This window comes from Hippoglossus hippoglossus, chromosome 12 (genome assembly GCF_009819705.1).
Source record: "Hippoglossus hippoglossus isolate fHipHip1 chromosome 12, fHipHip1.pri, whole genome shotgun sequence".
Classification (NCBI taxonomy): domain Eukaryota; kingdom Metazoa; phylum Chordata; class Actinopteri; order Pleuronectiformes; family Pleuronectidae; genus Hippoglossus; species Hippoglossus hippoglossus.
This window is the reverse complement of record NC_047162.1, coordinates 11,897,012-11,915,492: the sequence shown is the minus strand read 5'-3', so window position 1 is coordinate 11,915,492 and position 18,481 is coordinate 11,897,012. Positions and strand designations below refer to the sequence as shown.

Here is an 18,481-nt window from a genome sequence, read left to right as displayed (position 1 = left end):
TTGTTCTCAGAAATGAGTAACACACAGTCCCAAAGACCTCCACCTCCAATACCTTTGTAATTGGAGCTGTTTTTCTAAAAATGACCACGTACACACACACACACACACACACACACACAGACACAGAAATACACAAATGTATTTCTGTGTGTGTGCATGATAAAGTGGACCTTGAGGTTCTTTACGGGGAGAGTGAGGGAGAGAGCTGGGTGGCTGGAGGTGCTGCGAGATCAAGAACAGTCCACCCCCAGGTGGTAAAGCTAGGCTTTCAGGGGTCAGGGGTCGCAGACACCAGAGTGGTCACACACGTGTCAGAACACTATTTACAACTGGAGAGGCCCACCTCAGACCACCTACAGCTGCTCCTCCAGTACAGTACTGTACCTCTGCAGGAGGTGCCGTGCCTCAGAATCCACTAGGTGGTGATAAAGCTCCACGTTTACTCCATATCTCTTGATCATGACATCCAGACGTGAAGGACTCTTATCATCAGTGAAGTGATAGTATATCTGTAATATGTCTGAACCCTGAACCTCTAATATACAATCAGAGAAGCATGAAGGGACCAGAGGACACACACACATTTCTTTGCTGCTGAAATGAAACCATAAGTGTGGTCGGATACAAACGCATTATTGGGCATGTGAGTGCATAACTATGTCCTTAATTTGAAACGGGTCCATAACCTTTGGGCTCTTGTTCAAGGTCAGGTCAGAGTCGGAGCACCGGGTAACGATATTGGAATGCAACGCCGGTTGTCCCCGGCAATGAGGCAGACTTACTAAATTTATTATTCAAATATTTAAAATAGAACAAAACTCTATATGCAACACGAGAGCATAATCTGTCATTGCAGCGCCACGAATATCTGTGAGCCCTGATCTGTATCCAGTGATCAGACCCAATTACACTCTGCACCACAACTTCCACGTCGTGAAGTCACAGCCACAAGCCAACACTCAAATTATGAATTAAAAAATGTTTATCATTCATATTTTATTATAACAAATCAAAGTGACAGAGGTTAAGCTGAAATTTAACACAGCCTTTCAGCAGACATTCACTGGACTGATGAACATCAATTCAATCCTGTTCCCATTTGTAAATAATCATCATTATTTCTGATAACTAATAACATTTTGAATTTATAGATTTGCATTATGGTGGGGGTGTAATGAAAAAAGCTGAACAGTGTGTGAGACAGATTACAAAAAGCAATTTGTTGATTCATAGCTTCAGCCCTAATTCCCGTTAATTAGTCTGTTGTCCATTCATCCTTAAATATCAATCAGATAGACACTTATATGAAGTTGTTCCGAATTAAAAAACAATTTGTCCTGCTGCAACTCCAAAACTGAAAGTACAAGAAAGTACAAAATAGTTTGCAAACCAGTTGCATGTGTGAATTATTAAATTGTTATTATCAATTTGGGACCAGAGGAATTTTTGCAAACACATCAGAAATTGAAGTGTTCCTCTGCTGCTGGGTGTGTATGTGTGGAGGATGAGAATTCAACATGTCGCCCTCTGGTGGTTACATATGTCAGAGGAAAATACTAATATTGCTATAGCCTCTCTCTCTCTCTCTCTCTCTCTCTCTCTCTCTCTCTCTCTCTCTCTCTCTCTCTCTCTCTCTCTCTCTCAGATACACACACACACACACACACACACACACACACACACACACACACACACAGTCAAAAATATTACATTGACTGGATTTCCTGGGGACCCTAACCCTAAACCATCTAAATATGGAGATTCATACAAGTGCAAAAGAGTTGATCAGTCATAGTACTTCATTTGTGATGAAGACAAGAAGCACTGGTGCTGCTGGTGATCACCAAGAGGGACACGTGAGATACACTAGATGTTATTATTATTAGTATAGATTACAGTACAGCAGGGTTGTGGAATTCTTGGCATAAACAAGTGTGCCTGAAACAATACCACGGCGATAGAGAACAGGAAGAGGAAGAGGAAGAGGACGTGGAGCAAATGCATCATTAAGTGTCAAAACACTTTTAAACTAATGAGGAACAATGCATGCACTGTGAACGTGTGAGGTGGTGGGAGCTTAGCGTTTAGCCGTCGGGACTCATTACTGGAGCCACCTCTGATGAGCCGTCATCACCTCGGCCTCGCCACACACGTCCCCCGGCTACGACGACCACAAGTCTTCACCATATTGAGTCGGACTGAAGATTTGGTCGTGTTAACGGTTAAAACGAGCTGGTTTTACCACGTTATGATTGTGATTTTCATGCCAGATTGAAATGAGACTGAAGTGTTTTTTAAAGCTGCACTGTTAAAACATACATGAGGCAATTTGAGTTATTTCACGAGCTGTATGATCTTCAGTGTAAAAGTAAATGTTCGATTAACGTTTCCCTAAAGCTCTGACATGGCATGTGTCACTCAGGTAAGCTTTACTGGTCATTTCTCATTCCTGTGAGTGCCACTATCTGTAACTTACTCTGGAGTAATCCTCACACACACAGGTCTGCAGGAGCATTTAATATAAGTGAGTAGGTGATCCTCTTGTGTCACCAGATAGAACCTCTGACCATCCTCGGCCTCACATGCAGCCGCTGCTGAGACGCTTATGTAACGGGGGAAAAAACAATCAATATAGAGGACATTGAAAAATGAAGAGGAGCACACTGTGGAGGTGACTGGTCATTCGTTTACCCTTTGTCACTCGGTGGAGACACTAGAAGAATGAATCCATCTCAACGTACCGCCTGTGCTGCTGAGAGGGTCAGCGGAGGTGAAGAGGTCTTCACCGACGGCAAAATAAGAGAAATTCTTTGTAAATACATTAACCTTCATCAACCCGAAAAGGCGATGAGAGACTTAAACTTTGAAGAGGTCAGAGGTTTATATTATAAGACCAAGTGTTTTAGTCATAGCACTAGAATCGAGGAAGACTCTTGAAATACTGTGGTCATTGATAGAAGGGTTTTGAATGTCAGGTCCAGAAGAGTCATGTTTGACCGGAGATATCGCTGCCTTTTTAATGAACGACATTTACAAGCCACATATTTACATTTGTCTAAAAATGTACAAACCATCTGTGTATGTATCTGGTTGAGATAAACAATTTACTGTGCAAGCTTGATAAGCAACTTTACATGCAATTTATATATTATATGTTTTATGCAATCTGGATGTATTTCTCACCTATTGTGATAAACAAAGCAATTTACCACAAAATTACTCGTAATGTCTTCTCTTCATGCAGTAACATGGGACTGGGCAATAAAACAATATCAATTATTATAATACATTATACATATACATTAAAAAATATTATTTTCATCAATGGCAATATAACAAAAGGCTAATATATATATCGATACAATACTTATGCATTGGGATGAGGAGCGAGGAGACACATTGCTGATCTTTAATGTTTTGTCGTTATTCTGCTCATGTTTTGTCGAGTTGAAAACCTCAACCTTCACTCAGAAGCAAAAATCTGCCTTTAAATTTAGAATAAAATTTGATTTATTATGATAATTGATATCAACTGACATGAACATGACCTTTTTGGCCAGGGTCCAGTTTTATTATATCATCAGCCTAATGTCTAGTCATGTTAACCCTAACCCCCTGGGACATTTTGTCAAATCCAAAAATATTTTTCAACTTAAAATTGTGCATGGATTGATGTTGCTAATTTAAACATTGGCACCTTTCTTATTGCTGCGATTTAATATTTACAATTATTACAATTTACAGTTGTGGAGGGAAGGGAATGTGTGTATTCACTACTCACTTAGGATGACACATTTTCTCTTGTCATGTTGTGTCATGAAAATTGTTTAGGATGAAGACAAATTTATGTTTATTTCCTTTTTTGTTGGATTTTCAGATACTCCTGCACAATGTGATCCACAGCTCCTCTAAAAATGTTGTTCTCTCTAGACCGCGCTTGTCTCTTGAACCCCAGATTAACTCTCCAGAGGGTTTTGCAGAATGGATTTTGTCCTCTTCACACCTCACAAGGGGTTGCAGAGGTGACAGACCATTTTGACAGTAATTGGACAGTTGATTGCTGTGGTGGTGGTGGTGGTGGTGGGGGGGCACTTCAGGCAAAAAGAAGCAGACGTACTCCCTCGTCCACTCTTCTGGCCTGACTACAACAGGTGACATTAGTAGGCGGCCTTGCTGTCGTGGAGCCGCCAATGTTTTTAACATCCTGCGTAACTGTGATGCACCATTTGGCACAACTGACCTCTCTCTGGTCCAACAAGGGAAAACTCCTTGTTTGGACCTGACCAAAAATGTCCAAAGAGTCAAGTTGACACCTCTGAGATTACAAAGATCTATGAGCACCGTTGCATTAAATTACGCGTTTATCAAATTGAGTTCATCGTCTGTAGATTCCTCCCTTGAAGGCGTCCCCAGGTTTTTCTTTTATGATGAAACATACAGACGTGGTGAAAGCTCTCTTTGTCTTGAGCTACATACAGAACACAGATAAGCCTTGTACCCATGATGCTAAACGCTCGCCCACTGAATCAGGTGCTAATCACAATGTTGTTGTATGACCCAGTAAACGACAGAAGAAGATAAAAAAAAAAAAAACTATGCATGACCTAGAGCACAAGAAAAAAAGCAACAAACAACTGACATCCCATATGTCAGATGTATTAAAGCAAGTACAGCTGGTTGGAAACAAATGTATGTTGATAGGCCTGTTTCCTTTGGAAGTGCAGTGACCCATAAGTGCAAAGGCTTATCTGGCAAGGATGGGAGCCTTGTTTCATAAGTATCTGCATCTTTCTGACATGTGTTGAATCCGCACAACCCGGCCAGGTGATATCAGTCAAACAAAGAAGTCCAGTTTGGGGCATAAAGGGAAATACTAATCCCTGTAGATGAGGCGCTGCGGCTGCTGCTGCCTGCTCGGTTGTGCATGAGATGATAAACATCGCGAGGCTTTTACCTGAGTGCTTTTCTCAACATTCTCCTCACACACGGATGAGCAGGGACAAGTCTGATACTATGTAAAAAGGCTTTTGGTGCATTTGAAAAACCACAAGACTTCCCGGTGGAATGCAGAAACCAGGGTGTCGCTCTCTCACCTCGCATGAAACCTGCAAGCGACATCTGGTCGGCTGCAGTTGTGCCACTGGCAATGGGTATGAGATACACAGAAATCAATGCTTGATGAGAATTACTTTGCAGGATTTGATTCAGTAAGGGAAGCCGCCTGCAATTTGTTTCTCCGAAGCAAGGCATTTTACAAGTTATTACCATAAACACATATTTATTGTATTCAAACCAGCTTCCCACACAAACAAACCAGCAGTACCACAGCCTCATGCACACACACACACACACACACACACACACACACACACACACACACACACACACACACACACACCACACACTGGTTTGATCGATGTGTTGAGCCATATGAGAGCTGTGTGTGATGGGTGGCCAGCAGGGGGATGGGTCAATGTGCTGCTGCTGTTTGCCTCTCTATCTGTCTTCATGTGTTTTCTCATAGTCTCCCAAGCGCTGATAGCGGGAGCTTACCGCTGCTGCCGTGCGTGAGAGAATCTCCTCCTGACTTGGTGGATTAGAGAATCAAGCGTCAATCCGTTCAAAACCGTGGGCGTGTTGGATTTTTCACACCGGTTTCACATGCTGCGCTGCCTCAGTGTCTCTGAACCTCTTCCCCACTTAGGCTTTGCAAACACAGACGTGCCCTGGAGAGGAAAAGGGGGCTTCACTCTCTGGATAAGGTAAAGTAACTCTTTATTAATAGAACAGCAACACACTAGAGGTCAGCTTGACTTGATGGGAACCTCTTTCTGTATCTTTTGCTTTTGAACATTCATAAACAATAACATGTTTTAGCCTAAATCAATTTAAAAATGACAGTGTGGTGTAGTGTGTCAGAGTTTTCAAGAATGTGTTTCATCTCATAATTGTATTTTGTGTGATTTAAACTAAGAATCTGGAGAAACATGAGGTTTCTGTTCAGTTTCTTGTTTGTCGTACCACTTTCATGTTTGTATCTTAATCAGGGGACTTTCCTTCTTAGATTTAAAACAAGACAATGTATCCCTTTAAAAAGGAAGCCACAAACCACAACGCACTTGTTGATTCAAACCGTGCTTTGTGTGATGCATCCCAGTGCCTTTGTCAAGTTAATGTCTTTAAAATATCGTCCAAAAGATCTGCAGCTTCTTAAATCTGAAATCTTTTAATTGCAACATTATAAATTAAAATAATTCCCATAGAGCAGACAGGGCAGGCTCTCCTCTATCAAAGCTCACTCATCTTCTTCGATCCTCTTGTTTTTCCACGAACATCAACTTCACATTAGCAATTTCTCAATGAACACGCACACATTCCGTGCACCTGCAGGCCACTGTTACAAGATGTTCACGAAAAAGACAGTGCAGGGTGCACGTCACCTCCGTGCATCAGACATGCATTTGATTTGTTTGACTTTATGAGACAGTGCTTTGACACCCAATGAAGGGGGAGCAGGAGGTGATTGAGAGTTCCTCTGACTCACAAGGCTTCACTGAGCACAGCAAGAGCTCCCTGTGTGGACCTGGCACACTGCATGTCCATGTGCGCTTCACCCACTGAGCTGTGCTGTACATGTGCCTTCACTTTTTCACACCATCGCCGACAAATGCTGGGCTATCAATGATGCAAGTAAACGACATAAAGAAAAGACTCCACACGTGAGGCAGGACAACGTGCTCCTGCACGTGCACGTATTATGAGTCAGATCCACTAGTGCTCTGCTGGATTATGCACAGTATAATCACTCAGCCTAATTTTAGACCAGGGTATTCAGAGTCATGATTTATGACATGTTTCTGTTCGAGTACAGACAAATTATTAATGCGATACGCGACAGATGTTTTCCGGGCGTCTTGTGAAATTGATGTGACACGGCATTGTGGCGCCTGCAACTCCGCTCTGCAGAGGCGGACAGGAAGCGGGTTTACAAAGGATAAACACGCTTAATAATTTGTGACTTAATGCGCCTTCCTGATTCCATCACATTAACACAAGAGAGAAATCCTCTTCAATCAATCCTGTTCACCGCCGCTGCTGAGCAGAGGCCACATGCACCAGCAAAGTCCAGACAGCCATTTTCATTATCAAAAATAAATCGACTTAATCACCTCTTTATTACACAAGTATTCCCCCTGCACCTTTAGCCATCTTACCTGTCCTCCAGTTTACCTTGTTTGAGTTGTTATGTCATTTTTTTCCGGCTCTCCTTAGATTGACCTCGTAAAAAACTCTCACAGCGCTTCAGCTCAATAATACAGAGTGAGGCTCTTCTCTCTTATTGGGATTATTGCTGTGGTCAAAACATTTTCACCATTTGCAAGGGTTAATGATTGGTATTAAAGGGCTGAGTGTCATAATCCCTCTGATTCTGTAGAGGTGGAACACATGTCATTCATTAAAACCGCAGGGAAAAGTAAAATCGCTCTTACTCCATCATGTCGGTGTGCAAGAGGAAGACTTCTGGGAGCAGTGTGGAGAAAGTTTAAAGTTCCCTGAAAAAAGAATAAGATGTTTCCAGTTGTCAGACTTTGGGAAAGCAAATACTTGTCTCGTATAAATCCATATAATCCAAACCTTACCTTACATAATAGACTCTACTTGTTCCCCTCGGTGCAAAAGTAGAAGACTTGAAGAACCGAAAAGCTTAAACAGGCTAAAACGCCTCAAGGTGCCATGCAGCCGACTAAAGAAAAAGCAAACGGCAGATGAGAACAACACAGGTTCTGATCACACAGTAACATGCATGTGCAGTTTTTTGGGGACTTCAATCACGGCTGAGATATGTCACGAGTCTCGTTTTCCCTGTGTCCACATCGAGACTGGAATCCATTCCTGTCCCATTCTTTCAACCACTCAATGAAAAAGATCCTCCAGTTGTACAGATTTGACTGCATCACGAGGTTCTCTCCGAAAAAACAGCCGTGACCGTCACTAATTCATTAGCTGTGAAATCATTATTAGACAGGACTTTAAACAGGAAATTAAATTATTTAGTTGAATGCGCTCACAGTGAAACATATTTTAAAAACTGCTAAACTGCTTTGAAATTAAGGATAAAACATAAAACAGCAAGAAAATAGTGACACCATCGATGCAAATAATGATAAAATTGATCACAGAAAAGTAAAAATTGATTGGTTGAATGCATTAATTGCATTCTTTATTAGTGTTTTACAATCCACATTGTTGACTGCAGACCTCTGTGTGTATTTATCTATGTTTATACAGGCTATACCCTGGTCGTGGTTTATTATATCTACCATCATAGTTTAAAGTCTTAGCATGATAACATTTGCTCATATGAACTAAATAAAGTACAAATGACATTGATGAAAATGTCATCATTCATTTTTCAGATATTATTATTATTTTTCCGATAGTGGAAAAGAAAAGGGGTCGTCTACTTTATAATAACTGATCTAGAGGAGAAAAAAAAAACTTCATCCACCAGCTGTCGAGCCATTTCACTGAAAACCACATTTGTGGAACTCACGGTGGAGCTGGTTGAAAAGTCAGAGGAGAACCGGAGTCATAAGATTCATCCTTTAAAACGACCATAACTGTTTGTGCAGAAATGACAAAGGGTATCATTCAATAGCTGAAAGTGCTGAAGTGTACAGTTGTTAGCCATTTCAGTCATTTCTATACACACCTATAGCTCAACAGATGATGAAACCAGTCCAACCAACTGTGCACACATGCAGTGGTGTAGGTTAGAATAACAACACTGACTTTACCTCAAAACCTACAGATTCGCTTCCCCGATTTGTTACGGTTCCCAACATCGGCTCCCAAAACCCCAAAATTTCCTGTTTGGAATCTCCACAAATTCTCAAAGCATCTGAGTCTCACAACATTGACTGAGAGCTGAGAGGAAATGTGTGGATTTCCTCAGATTTCCAAAAGGGGAATACGGATGTGTTCAAAATGCCAAGCAATGAACGGGTACATTTCCAAATTATGAAAAAAATCAAAAACATCAACAAATGGATTTGATTAAAAAAAAACTGATAGAAAATGTAAAAATCGAATGTAATGTAAAAACTTGAGCTTGACTCTCCACAAGGAAATCACAACTGAAGCAAATTAATTCACAAGATATGAAGTAATGGTAACTGAAGGGTGCAGCCTTTCTATATGCAGACCTGAGGCTACTTTCCACCCTCTTATGCTGACAAATTTCCCCTTAAGGATCAATAAAGTATTCTATCGTCTCTCTATTTTCACAGAAATGGATGTGGATCGTGGATTCTATCGGCAGGTGGATGTCAAGGAACACGCTCACTACATCGTGGCCTTCTTTGTCTTCGTGATTGGGACAGTAGGGGTCACCGGGAATGCCTTGGTCATGTACGCCTTCTTCTGGTAAGGGGCTGATGGTGAAGAACGTCTGTATTTGTCAAGTTTAGAGCTGCGATATTCAGTGGTCAAATTACTCGCCTTTCCTATTTTTCTGGTTAAGACAAAAAACGTTGTTGGAATGCACCTATATTTGACAATGCACCCGGCCCAGCTTTGCCCATCACGTTTCTGCATGTGAACTGATCTTAAGAGCAGCTTCTGGGAAGTCACACATGCGGGCACAGTTAAGACCGAGGGAGCACAGTGCTCCACTGTTCAAATTCTGCTGGAAATCCAAAGCGAGCGAGTACACAAAAGCCTTTTGCCTTTATCGCTCTACAACACACATTAAAAACAGCAAATTACAATATCAAATACATATATGTCGGCATGAAGGGAAGGAATCCCTTCAATCTAACTGAATATATGGATTATAGTATCAGAGCATATCTTTATAGAATAGTAGAACAATAAGACTTAAATCAGTGGTATACTGTACTTTCAGCTCTGTACAGTACACACTACAGTGGTTGGGGGTTGCACAGATTCCATGCGCTGAACAGGGAAACTGTTTGCTCTTGCATTACTAAGTACAGATGTCACAAGCGCAGGCAGAGCGGGCTTCACAGCAGCCTGCAGCCATTCAATACCGCGCAGCAGCTGCTTAGCGATTTTCTAACTGTGCAGGATAAATCAATGACTGGATTCAATTATTCCGTCAGCTACTTGCTTATCTACAGAGAGTCAACACTGGGCTACTATCTAAGACCACATGAAGAGGGCGAGCTTAAATAAAAAAGCAAAGCGGCTCAGCGTCGACAATACAATACCGCGTGTCCCACCGGGTACAGTACTGACGTCACACGATTCCACTGCATTATAACTGAAGACCAGAGGAAAAATGAAGCTACTACTTAATGTATCTCAGCCTTTCGTACTTAATATGCAGGCCTGGTGCTTGTGTGATGACTCAGGCTTTGACACTGCCGGGAGCAACGGTTAGGTCTCCTGTCCGCTGAAGATACGAATGATTCAGCTGAAAAACTATTTCGTTTTTTGAATATTGATTCGTTCATTTCGAGTGTGTTCCTTCCAGCTAAATATTTCAGATTTCATCAATTTCAAAGAAACCTCCATCCGAGGCCCAGCAGTCCCCATATGAAGCCACATTTAAATTCACTAGATCTGGAGTTTTCTCTCGATCTGCACATAATTGCACACACTCATAAATATCAGTCTCCTAAACACGCCTGATTTCTTTCTTCAACAGCCATTAACTCAGCTAATGTAGATTGCTATTTGGATCTAGATCGGTCCCCCAGATAAAAAAAAATTTAACTGTGCATTGTTCTCTGGGAAATAAAAAAAAACTATCTTAAATGTTAAAGAAAGTGATACAAAAATTATTGAATTGGCCTCTTTATCTGAACCTATGTTAAAATGTAATGGGTTCTGACTTTGCTCATGTCTCATGATCTTCCACCAAATTTCATGGAAATCCGTTGTTTAGTTTTTGTGTAATCCTGCAAACAAACAAACAACAATCTTTCTTCATACTTTTTAAATTTGAAACAATATGAAAACCATACAATTCAAATGACAGACTCAGAAGCCAACACACGCACACACACCTGTGTGTGTGCAGCACACAGTTAAAACACTATGGCCACTCCTGGGTATATACTATGCCACTAAATGCAGCAGAGAACCAAGTGTTAGATACAATCCTGGCTCGGACATGATTTCTGCATTAAGGTCACCTCCAGTGACACAGAGCTACGGATCTCAGATCGATCTCTCCTCCAGTCACACCATCATCTCGCCTGCATGTCAACACACTATACACTCAACTAATCTGTCTGTGCAGTGTTTACTCTTTTTGCCCCTTTTACTGTCGGTGGACAAAACGGCAAAGACAATGCCCGACGGCTGTCAGGGCTAAAATGGAGCTGATGTAAGGGTTAAAGTAAATATTTATGTAAATAGTCCACAATCAAGTGGAGCATATCATCGTATTCAGTTCAGTTTGACTACTTTTTCGTCTGACATCTGTGTCCCTTGAACTCCATGTACCTTTAGCGCTGCAGTAAGTGAGTATTGGATAATAAATGAGAGGGTAAAATGCTCACTGACACAGATCACGCCGACACTTCACATATGAGAGACATGAAAGGTTGCGATAAAGTCCGACGCCTGCGTTTAGACAAGCTGGAGCTCATCGGATTTCATTTAAGGAAACGGAGACAATCACGTGCACTGGTAGTTCTGTGCAAAGTCCACAGAGACTTGATTCAGTGGCTCTAGATATGATTTGTGTGTGCACTGAGCTGTGGCATGTTCAGGAAAGGTTATCAAGTGCACACCGACACCGTGCGTTACAACACGACCATCTGTGCCCACCGGCAGCCTCAGAGAAACCAAACATCTGCTGAGGCCCCCACATGGGCCACTGTAGTTCCAGACTCATTATTGTTACGTATGTGTTGTGTTCAGTAAGTGAGAACATGTAAATAGCAACATGTTCAGGTTGTCCCACACAGTTAGCTACTTGTTAGCTGGTAGCTGAAGCAGATTTCACAGAATGGATCTTATTTGCTTTCTCTTCTCGGGGAACGGTTTCCACCTCAGATTTTTAGCAAGAATTGATTTGGGACAAAAGCGGAAAAGATTTGATGTCATGATGACGTGAAATTCTTTCTCCCCAAACCTATTCACCCTCTCAGAGTCAATAAGTGAATATACTTCCGACTCGATAATTGGAAATCCTCTGAGTGTTTCCCTGATGTTGTTCTTCTGTTGTCCCCCTAACAATGCATCTCAGTGTAAAGGGCATTTATAATTGGATTCTTGACCTTTGGTGATGAAGTTTTCTCTTTGACGGACTTTTCTTCAATATAGCCGCTAGCTTCAGCTTCACAGACTGTGTGTGGAGCTACTGAAAGGTTTTTTTCATCCAATCCATTTGTGTTGTATTTGCATTCCTTCGTTTTAATGTGAAGAGGACGGCACTTATGTGTTTATTTATAATCTTGTGATTCTTTTTTGATCCAAACCCTCTTAAACAGAGAGACAGTGTTGGAATGACAAGAGTATGAATGAAAGCCACTGTTAAGGAGTTCCATTACTATTGATTTCCATGAAACAAGAAGTGGACTTGCACTCAGAAGGATATAGATTTGAGAGTTATTGATTGGATTTTGATTTGGCTGCATCGGGAACACTCTGAAAAAAAAACTTTACAAATTAAATTTAAGGGACAATAATTCTATGAAACCTCCCTTTGGATTTTAATTGACACACAAAACCATTTAAATACAATCTTTACAGTTATTAACTTAACATACCGTGGATAATGATGTACTGAGTATTAATCAGCTGATGGAATTTTTACAGGTTCCTGTTAGCAATTAAAAGCAGTACACTTAAATGTTTTGTAGGCCCATATGGTTCCCATGTGCTGTCACAAATTATAGAAACAAGCTGCTACAACTAGTGAACATACATCAGGCAACATCCAGTGATGTCGGCAAAAGTAAAGAATATGTTAAGGTGCAGGTTTTCATAAAGGCAGTGGGAGTATTATGCACAAACACTTTAAACCGTAGCAACTAAATCCTAAGGAGGAACAGCTGAAGCTCTGCAGCACAAACAGTCGTTTGTCATCTTCATTGAATCAATTCTGCAAACTTTCTGTGTGTAAGAATGTGAATGTCATCAACAACAAATTGCTCCGTGAGGTCCCGACCACTGTTGACCTGAGACGTCTCAATTATCATGTGTTTCAGCAACAAGAATCTGCGGACGCCACCCAACTTTTTCATCATGAATCTGGCCGTCAGTGACTTCCTCATGGCGATCACACAGTCGCCCATCTTCTTCGTTAACTCCCTGTACAAAGGCTGGATTTTTGGTGAAACAGGTAATTTTGTCTTATCTTTAATAATACTGCAATACTGCATTCACTTTATTTAATTTTTTTTACGTTTATATCTGTATTATATTCAATATAGGAACATCTGTTTTTACCATGCAATATAAAAACAATCAAATGTTTATTCATGATGCAGGAAATATCATTATAATATTTAATGGATTCATATTAAATAAAATTGCCAACAATGACGACTTCTTCATGGACAGCAATATTCGGACCTTATTCTGAATAAGCCATTATTTCAATTACGATTTTTACTTGAGTTGCTAATAGAATATTCCCTTTAAATAAAAATACGTCTTTCTTTATTTTCCTCCACAGGGTGTAAAATGTATGCCTTCTGTGGAGCTTTATTTGGAATCACCTCCATGATAAACCTCCTGGCAATCTCCATCGACCGCTACATCGTCATCACCAAGCCTCTGCAGGCGCTTCGATGGACCTCGAAGAGACGCACCTGCATCTTTATTGCCCTGGTGTGGCTCTACTCATTAGCTTGGAGCCTTGCACCACTTTTGGGTTGGAGTAAGTAACCTATCTTTCTTACACTTTCAATGCAAGTGCACTCTTGTTATACTTTTACTCATTTGACTGTCGCGTATTTTTCCCAAGGTTCGTACATTCCCGAGGGCCTGATGACCTCGTGCACGTGGGACTATGTGACATCGACTCCAGCCAATAAAAGTTACACTTTGATGTTATGCTGCTTTGTATTCTTCATCCCTCTGGGAATCATATCCTACTGTTATCTGTGCATGTTCCTGGCCATCCGCCGTGCAAGCAGGTGAGGGAATTAGCATAGGTGACGATACAGTATGCATTAAAAACAAGTTGTACTTTAGTGGTATTTGTTTTCACAAGTTTAGCCTCTGTACAGGCTCATGTAGATATTGACTTCCATCCGTTTGTTGCTTCTCTGTGTCCTGACAGAGATGTGGAGAAGTGGGGGTCCCAGGTGAGGAAGTCCACCCTGATCCAGCAGCAGTCCATCAAGACTGAATGGAAGCTGGCCAAGATTGCCTTTGTGGTCATCATAGTGTTTGTGCTTTCCTGGTCGCCCTATGCATGCGTCACCCTCATCGCCTGGGCTGGGTAAATATATGCAGTACCACAGGGGCCCTGTATGGTCCCTTCAGGTTTTTCAGTAGCATTAGCTGTAGCCTGGCATAAGGCGTAGAACATAAAGGATGCTTGCTTGCACACTGCAATTCATTTTTGCTATTAATCATGACTCATGTTCCATAGTCTTGTAAGAATATAAACAGCATGATGAAAAATGCTATGCGGGTCGACCGGTAGTAGCCCCTTTCAACTATAATTTGAGATGGATCACATTGCTCTGATCACAATGACTGTAGTTATGCACATAAGGCAGAAAAACAGACTTGAAGCCATGCAACTAAAAGAAGAATATTTTAGTCAAGAGTAGGGAAACCCCTGCTTTGACTGCAAAACGGTAGAAGCAAAATGTAGCCTGTGTCCCTCATAGCATCCCTATTAGAGCCAAGCTCAGCTGGTACTGACATTCCTATTAGTGCCGATCAATAGAACAAACCAGGAATCGGTCGACCCCTATTACATTACAATCCCAGTATCACCATTGATTATGTGAACAGTTCTACTCTTTACAACTTTCAGATATGGACATGTCCTCAATCCGTACTCCAAAGCTGTCCCTGCTGTTATAGCCAAGGCATCAGCCATCTACAACCCGTTTATCTACGCCATCATCCACGCCAAATACCGGTGAGTGAGCAGTGATCCAACTCTTTGCTAAGCTGAACCTGAACGTGAAAATTACATAGAAATGTATTCAGATTTTATTTTTCCCCCAACAGGGACACACTTGCAGAAAAGGTTCCCTGTCTATACTTCTTAAACCGGGCCTCCAGGAGGGACTGCATATCGGTGTCACACAGCGAGTCCTCCTTCAGGGACTCCATGCTGAGCAGACAGTCCTCAGTGTCCAGGACCAAGTTTCACAGAGTCTCCTCCATGTCCACGACAGACACAGTGAGTTTCATGGGCTTTTAAAGAGGGGAGTCAAACACAGGTCAAGCAGTAGCATCAGCAGTGGGCTTAAAGAAACTGTTTGTTTTGAACCCATAATGGCAGAGCTCATATCTTTTGGCTTATAAAGTCTAAAGCGTTATAGGATTTTAATTAGTCTCTTTGCATAGGGACTCTATAAATGCACAACTTGATACTAAACTTGATATTCATGTGCGTCTCCCATGTAGCAGGTTTGGAGTGACGTGGAGATGGACCCTATGGACAAGAGCCATTGTTTGAAGTCAAGCTATTCCCTCGGAGCCCTGAGGGACAAAGAGTACAAATCATTGGCTGAACTGACCAATGAAAAGGGAAGTCAAAGCCAGGAACAGGTCAGGTGGGCGCTCATCATTGTATCAGTTGATTTTTATAAACCAACCATCTTGAAATCAAAGGTTTTAAAGATGTTAACACAGTCAAGCTTTTCTAAATGTGCCTTTTTATTTGAATTCAGTTCCAGACTTCAATCCCACAGTGAGGCCCACTGAGCGGATTTGACCACAACCTATCGCCTGAGTCCGTCAACATGGGGAAGCCCTCGGCCCCGGGGGAGGAAAAAGGGAGGAGAGCCCTGAGAGCTGGATTAAAGGGAGGGAACAGGGAGATGAGCGAGAGAGAGAGATAACTTGAACAGAGAGAGAGAGACACACACACAAGTACAGATGGAGGAAGATGAAAAGGAGTTGTGTGTCTTACTCCAGTCAGACTCTCTGGATGTTAATGTACGTACATCTCTCCCAGGCCATCATCAGACCTGATTCAGAGAAAAGGCCCCTCAGCGCTTTGGCTGTTGTGAGGAAAAAGAAAAACCTCAAACCACAGAGACTAACAACCGCTGGACTGTTGAGCTCAACTATCAAAGTTTCTCTCCCCGACACCAGGAAGATAAATGTTGAATAGTTTATTTATCTACGTGGCTTTGGGTTACTGTAACACAGCAAAGTAAACAAGTAGTTTTTTTTGTCTAAGAACGTTAAAGGTTATGTTTGAATGCAATTCAACCAAATACATTTGTTTTCTATGTTTTGTTGGTGCAACTGTGACTACAGAACTCAATATATTGTATTTATGACGCAGTATAACAGTGTTTATCATGTTGAGTAAGTTGTAAATTATATGTTGTCTCATGACAAAGCACAATTCAGAAATTATGCATAACACAATCTAAGATTTCCCATCACTGCATCTACTTTGGGAACTGTGTTATCCATTTCTTTTATAAAGAATTTTGCAAACCAATGTGTGTGAACATTTTGTGTGTGAACACCAGAGAAGGTAATTGACACAGCAAGGTAACAGTAATCAGAGTTTACTGGTTTTACTTTTTTTTTTTTATATCCCGTTTGTGTTTCGGGGAAATAAACTTTTCACAAGGTTGTCAACAAATAAAAACCTCAGCAAGAACCTGCAGAATGAAAACAATATGTTGCTGAGACTATTTGCAAATCGGTGCTGTCAAGAAGCAGATAGAGGTGGATTTATTTTCCCATAATTCTACTTTAATCACCCAAATCCCTCTTATTTACTAATTTGTTGTCAGCATTTTTGCACACATTGGAACAGCAGGGAAAATGGAGATGAAGAGAGGGGAGGATGAGGAGGGGATGGGATCCAGTAGATGTCCTTCATTAGATTAAAAACCAGGACACTTTAATGCATGTCTCCATCTGAGCCACCATCATAATCAACGCCCATGTTAATAATGTATCTGAACATGAGCAGCGGTTCACTGCATTACAATGTACATTCTCTTCTCTTTTTTACTATCTGTTCATCACATGGTACAGCTCCCTCAAGTGTTCAGGGCATTTATCTAGAGAAACTTTAAACGTGTTCTTCATTCAGATTCAAACACCCAGAAAGGACCTTTTTGAACTGTCTTTGAACATTAACTCCAGGATTTCCTGAGCGCTTTGCTCATCCAGTTATGTAAAGAGGATCTAAAGGCACATACCTTACATAAAGGACTAACACACTTCAGTGGTTCAATGGAGCAGCACTGGGGGATGTTGCTCCTGGGCTTCCCTTCCGTTCGCAACCATATATTGACATGACACACGTGTAGCTGAACGAAAGCCCAGCTGACCGCTGAGGCACAGAACGAACATCTAACAGCATCTGGCTGCGGAACAGTTAATGGTAATCTGTAGAATGGGCCAGGCCTTTTTCATATGTAACATGCAGTAGATCAATGTGTGTTTATTTAAAATAACACAGTGGGGAAAAAAGGATGCACTACACATATGAGAGCTGAAATAGACAGTAATGTTGTTTTCTTAGACATGAACTCTAGAATATGTTTAGAAAATCTGGTCTGGAGTTTGCTTTTCTCAAATGAAGAGCGCAGGAGGAGATTGTCCGGGTCAGACGTTTTTTACAACAACAGGAAAATGTCAAGAACATTTATGTGAGAGGGCGGTGCCTGGGGAGAACATGCAGGAGGCAGAACATGATGTATAAATTATGCTGCAAAAAGCACAATGTTCTTTTTTACAACTGCATCGCCACCAGCAACAAGCTCTCGAGTCCTAATGGTTTTTCCAAGTTGACATTGTCGTCTGCATTTTCTTCTTGATCGACTCCGTCCTTTTATCCTGAGATAATTGTATTCTCCCAGTCTTCTGTCCGTTGTGTGTTTTATCAACACGCGCGCTGTGAATTTTCCAGAAATGTTCTTGCTGTATTCTGAGATGGGCTCACTCAGAAATGTTGCTTTGGAAGTTCAATTAATTAACCAAAGCAACTGACTCAGACATTTGCGTTCTGACATACACGCACATACGGAACATTTCCAGACTTCAGTGCATGTCTGAAAACAGCTTTATACTGTAATAATAATAATAATAATAATATTAATAATGAGTCATTATTAAATAAGATATTGGTAGTAGGACACATTGACATGCTGTAATAAAACACTTTTTTAAAATCAAAATACAATGTTGACTCTCATTCCTGTTTGAAACTGGATTATAGTCATATTTTAATTATACTAATACATTTATGGCCAAATACATATGCAGTGCACAGGTAAATGTGATAAATACTGTTGAACAATGACTTTCACTTACTATCAGCACTGTTGTCTATATG

The 18,481-nt window shown here is 41.1% G+C and overlaps 1 protein-coding gene across 3 annotated transcripts; it reads left to right on the top strand.

The window, feature by feature from the left end:
- The first annotated feature begins 3,902 nt into the window (after nucleotides 1–3,902).
- On the top strand, nucleotides 3,903–16,629 carry opn4xa (opsin 4xa). 3 transcript variants are annotated; one of them, XM_034602525.1, is made up of 11 exons: nucleotides 3,903–4,022; nucleotides 5,534–5,762; nucleotides 9,291–9,426; nucleotides 13,188–13,321; nucleotides 13,658–13,861; nucleotides 13,949–14,120; nucleotides 14,267–14,428; nucleotides 14,975–15,082; nucleotides 15,175–15,349; nucleotides 15,577–15,720; nucleotides 15,843–16,629. In XM_034602525.1, the coding sequence occupies exons 3-11, from the start codon at nucleotides 9,293–9,295 to the stop codon at nucleotides 15,864–15,866; spliced, it is 1,257 nt and encodes a 418-aa protein (XP_034458416.1). In that variant the 5' UTR covers nucleotides 3,903–4,022; nucleotides 5,534–5,762; nucleotides 9,291–9,292; the 3' UTR covers nucleotides 15,867–16,629. The 3 variants fall into 3 exon arrangements, with proteins under 3 accessions (XP_034458416.1, XP_034458415.1, XP_034458414.1); XM_034602524.1 differs by lacking the exons at nucleotides 3,903–4,022; nucleotides 5,534–5,762 and having other exon boundaries at nucleotides 9,230–9,426; nucleotides 15,864–16,629; XM_034602523.1 differs by lacking the exons at nucleotides 3,903–4,022; nucleotides 5,534–5,762 and having other exon boundaries at nucleotides 9,230–9,426.
- The last annotated feature ends 1,852 nt before the right edge of the window (nucleotides 16,630–18,481 follow it).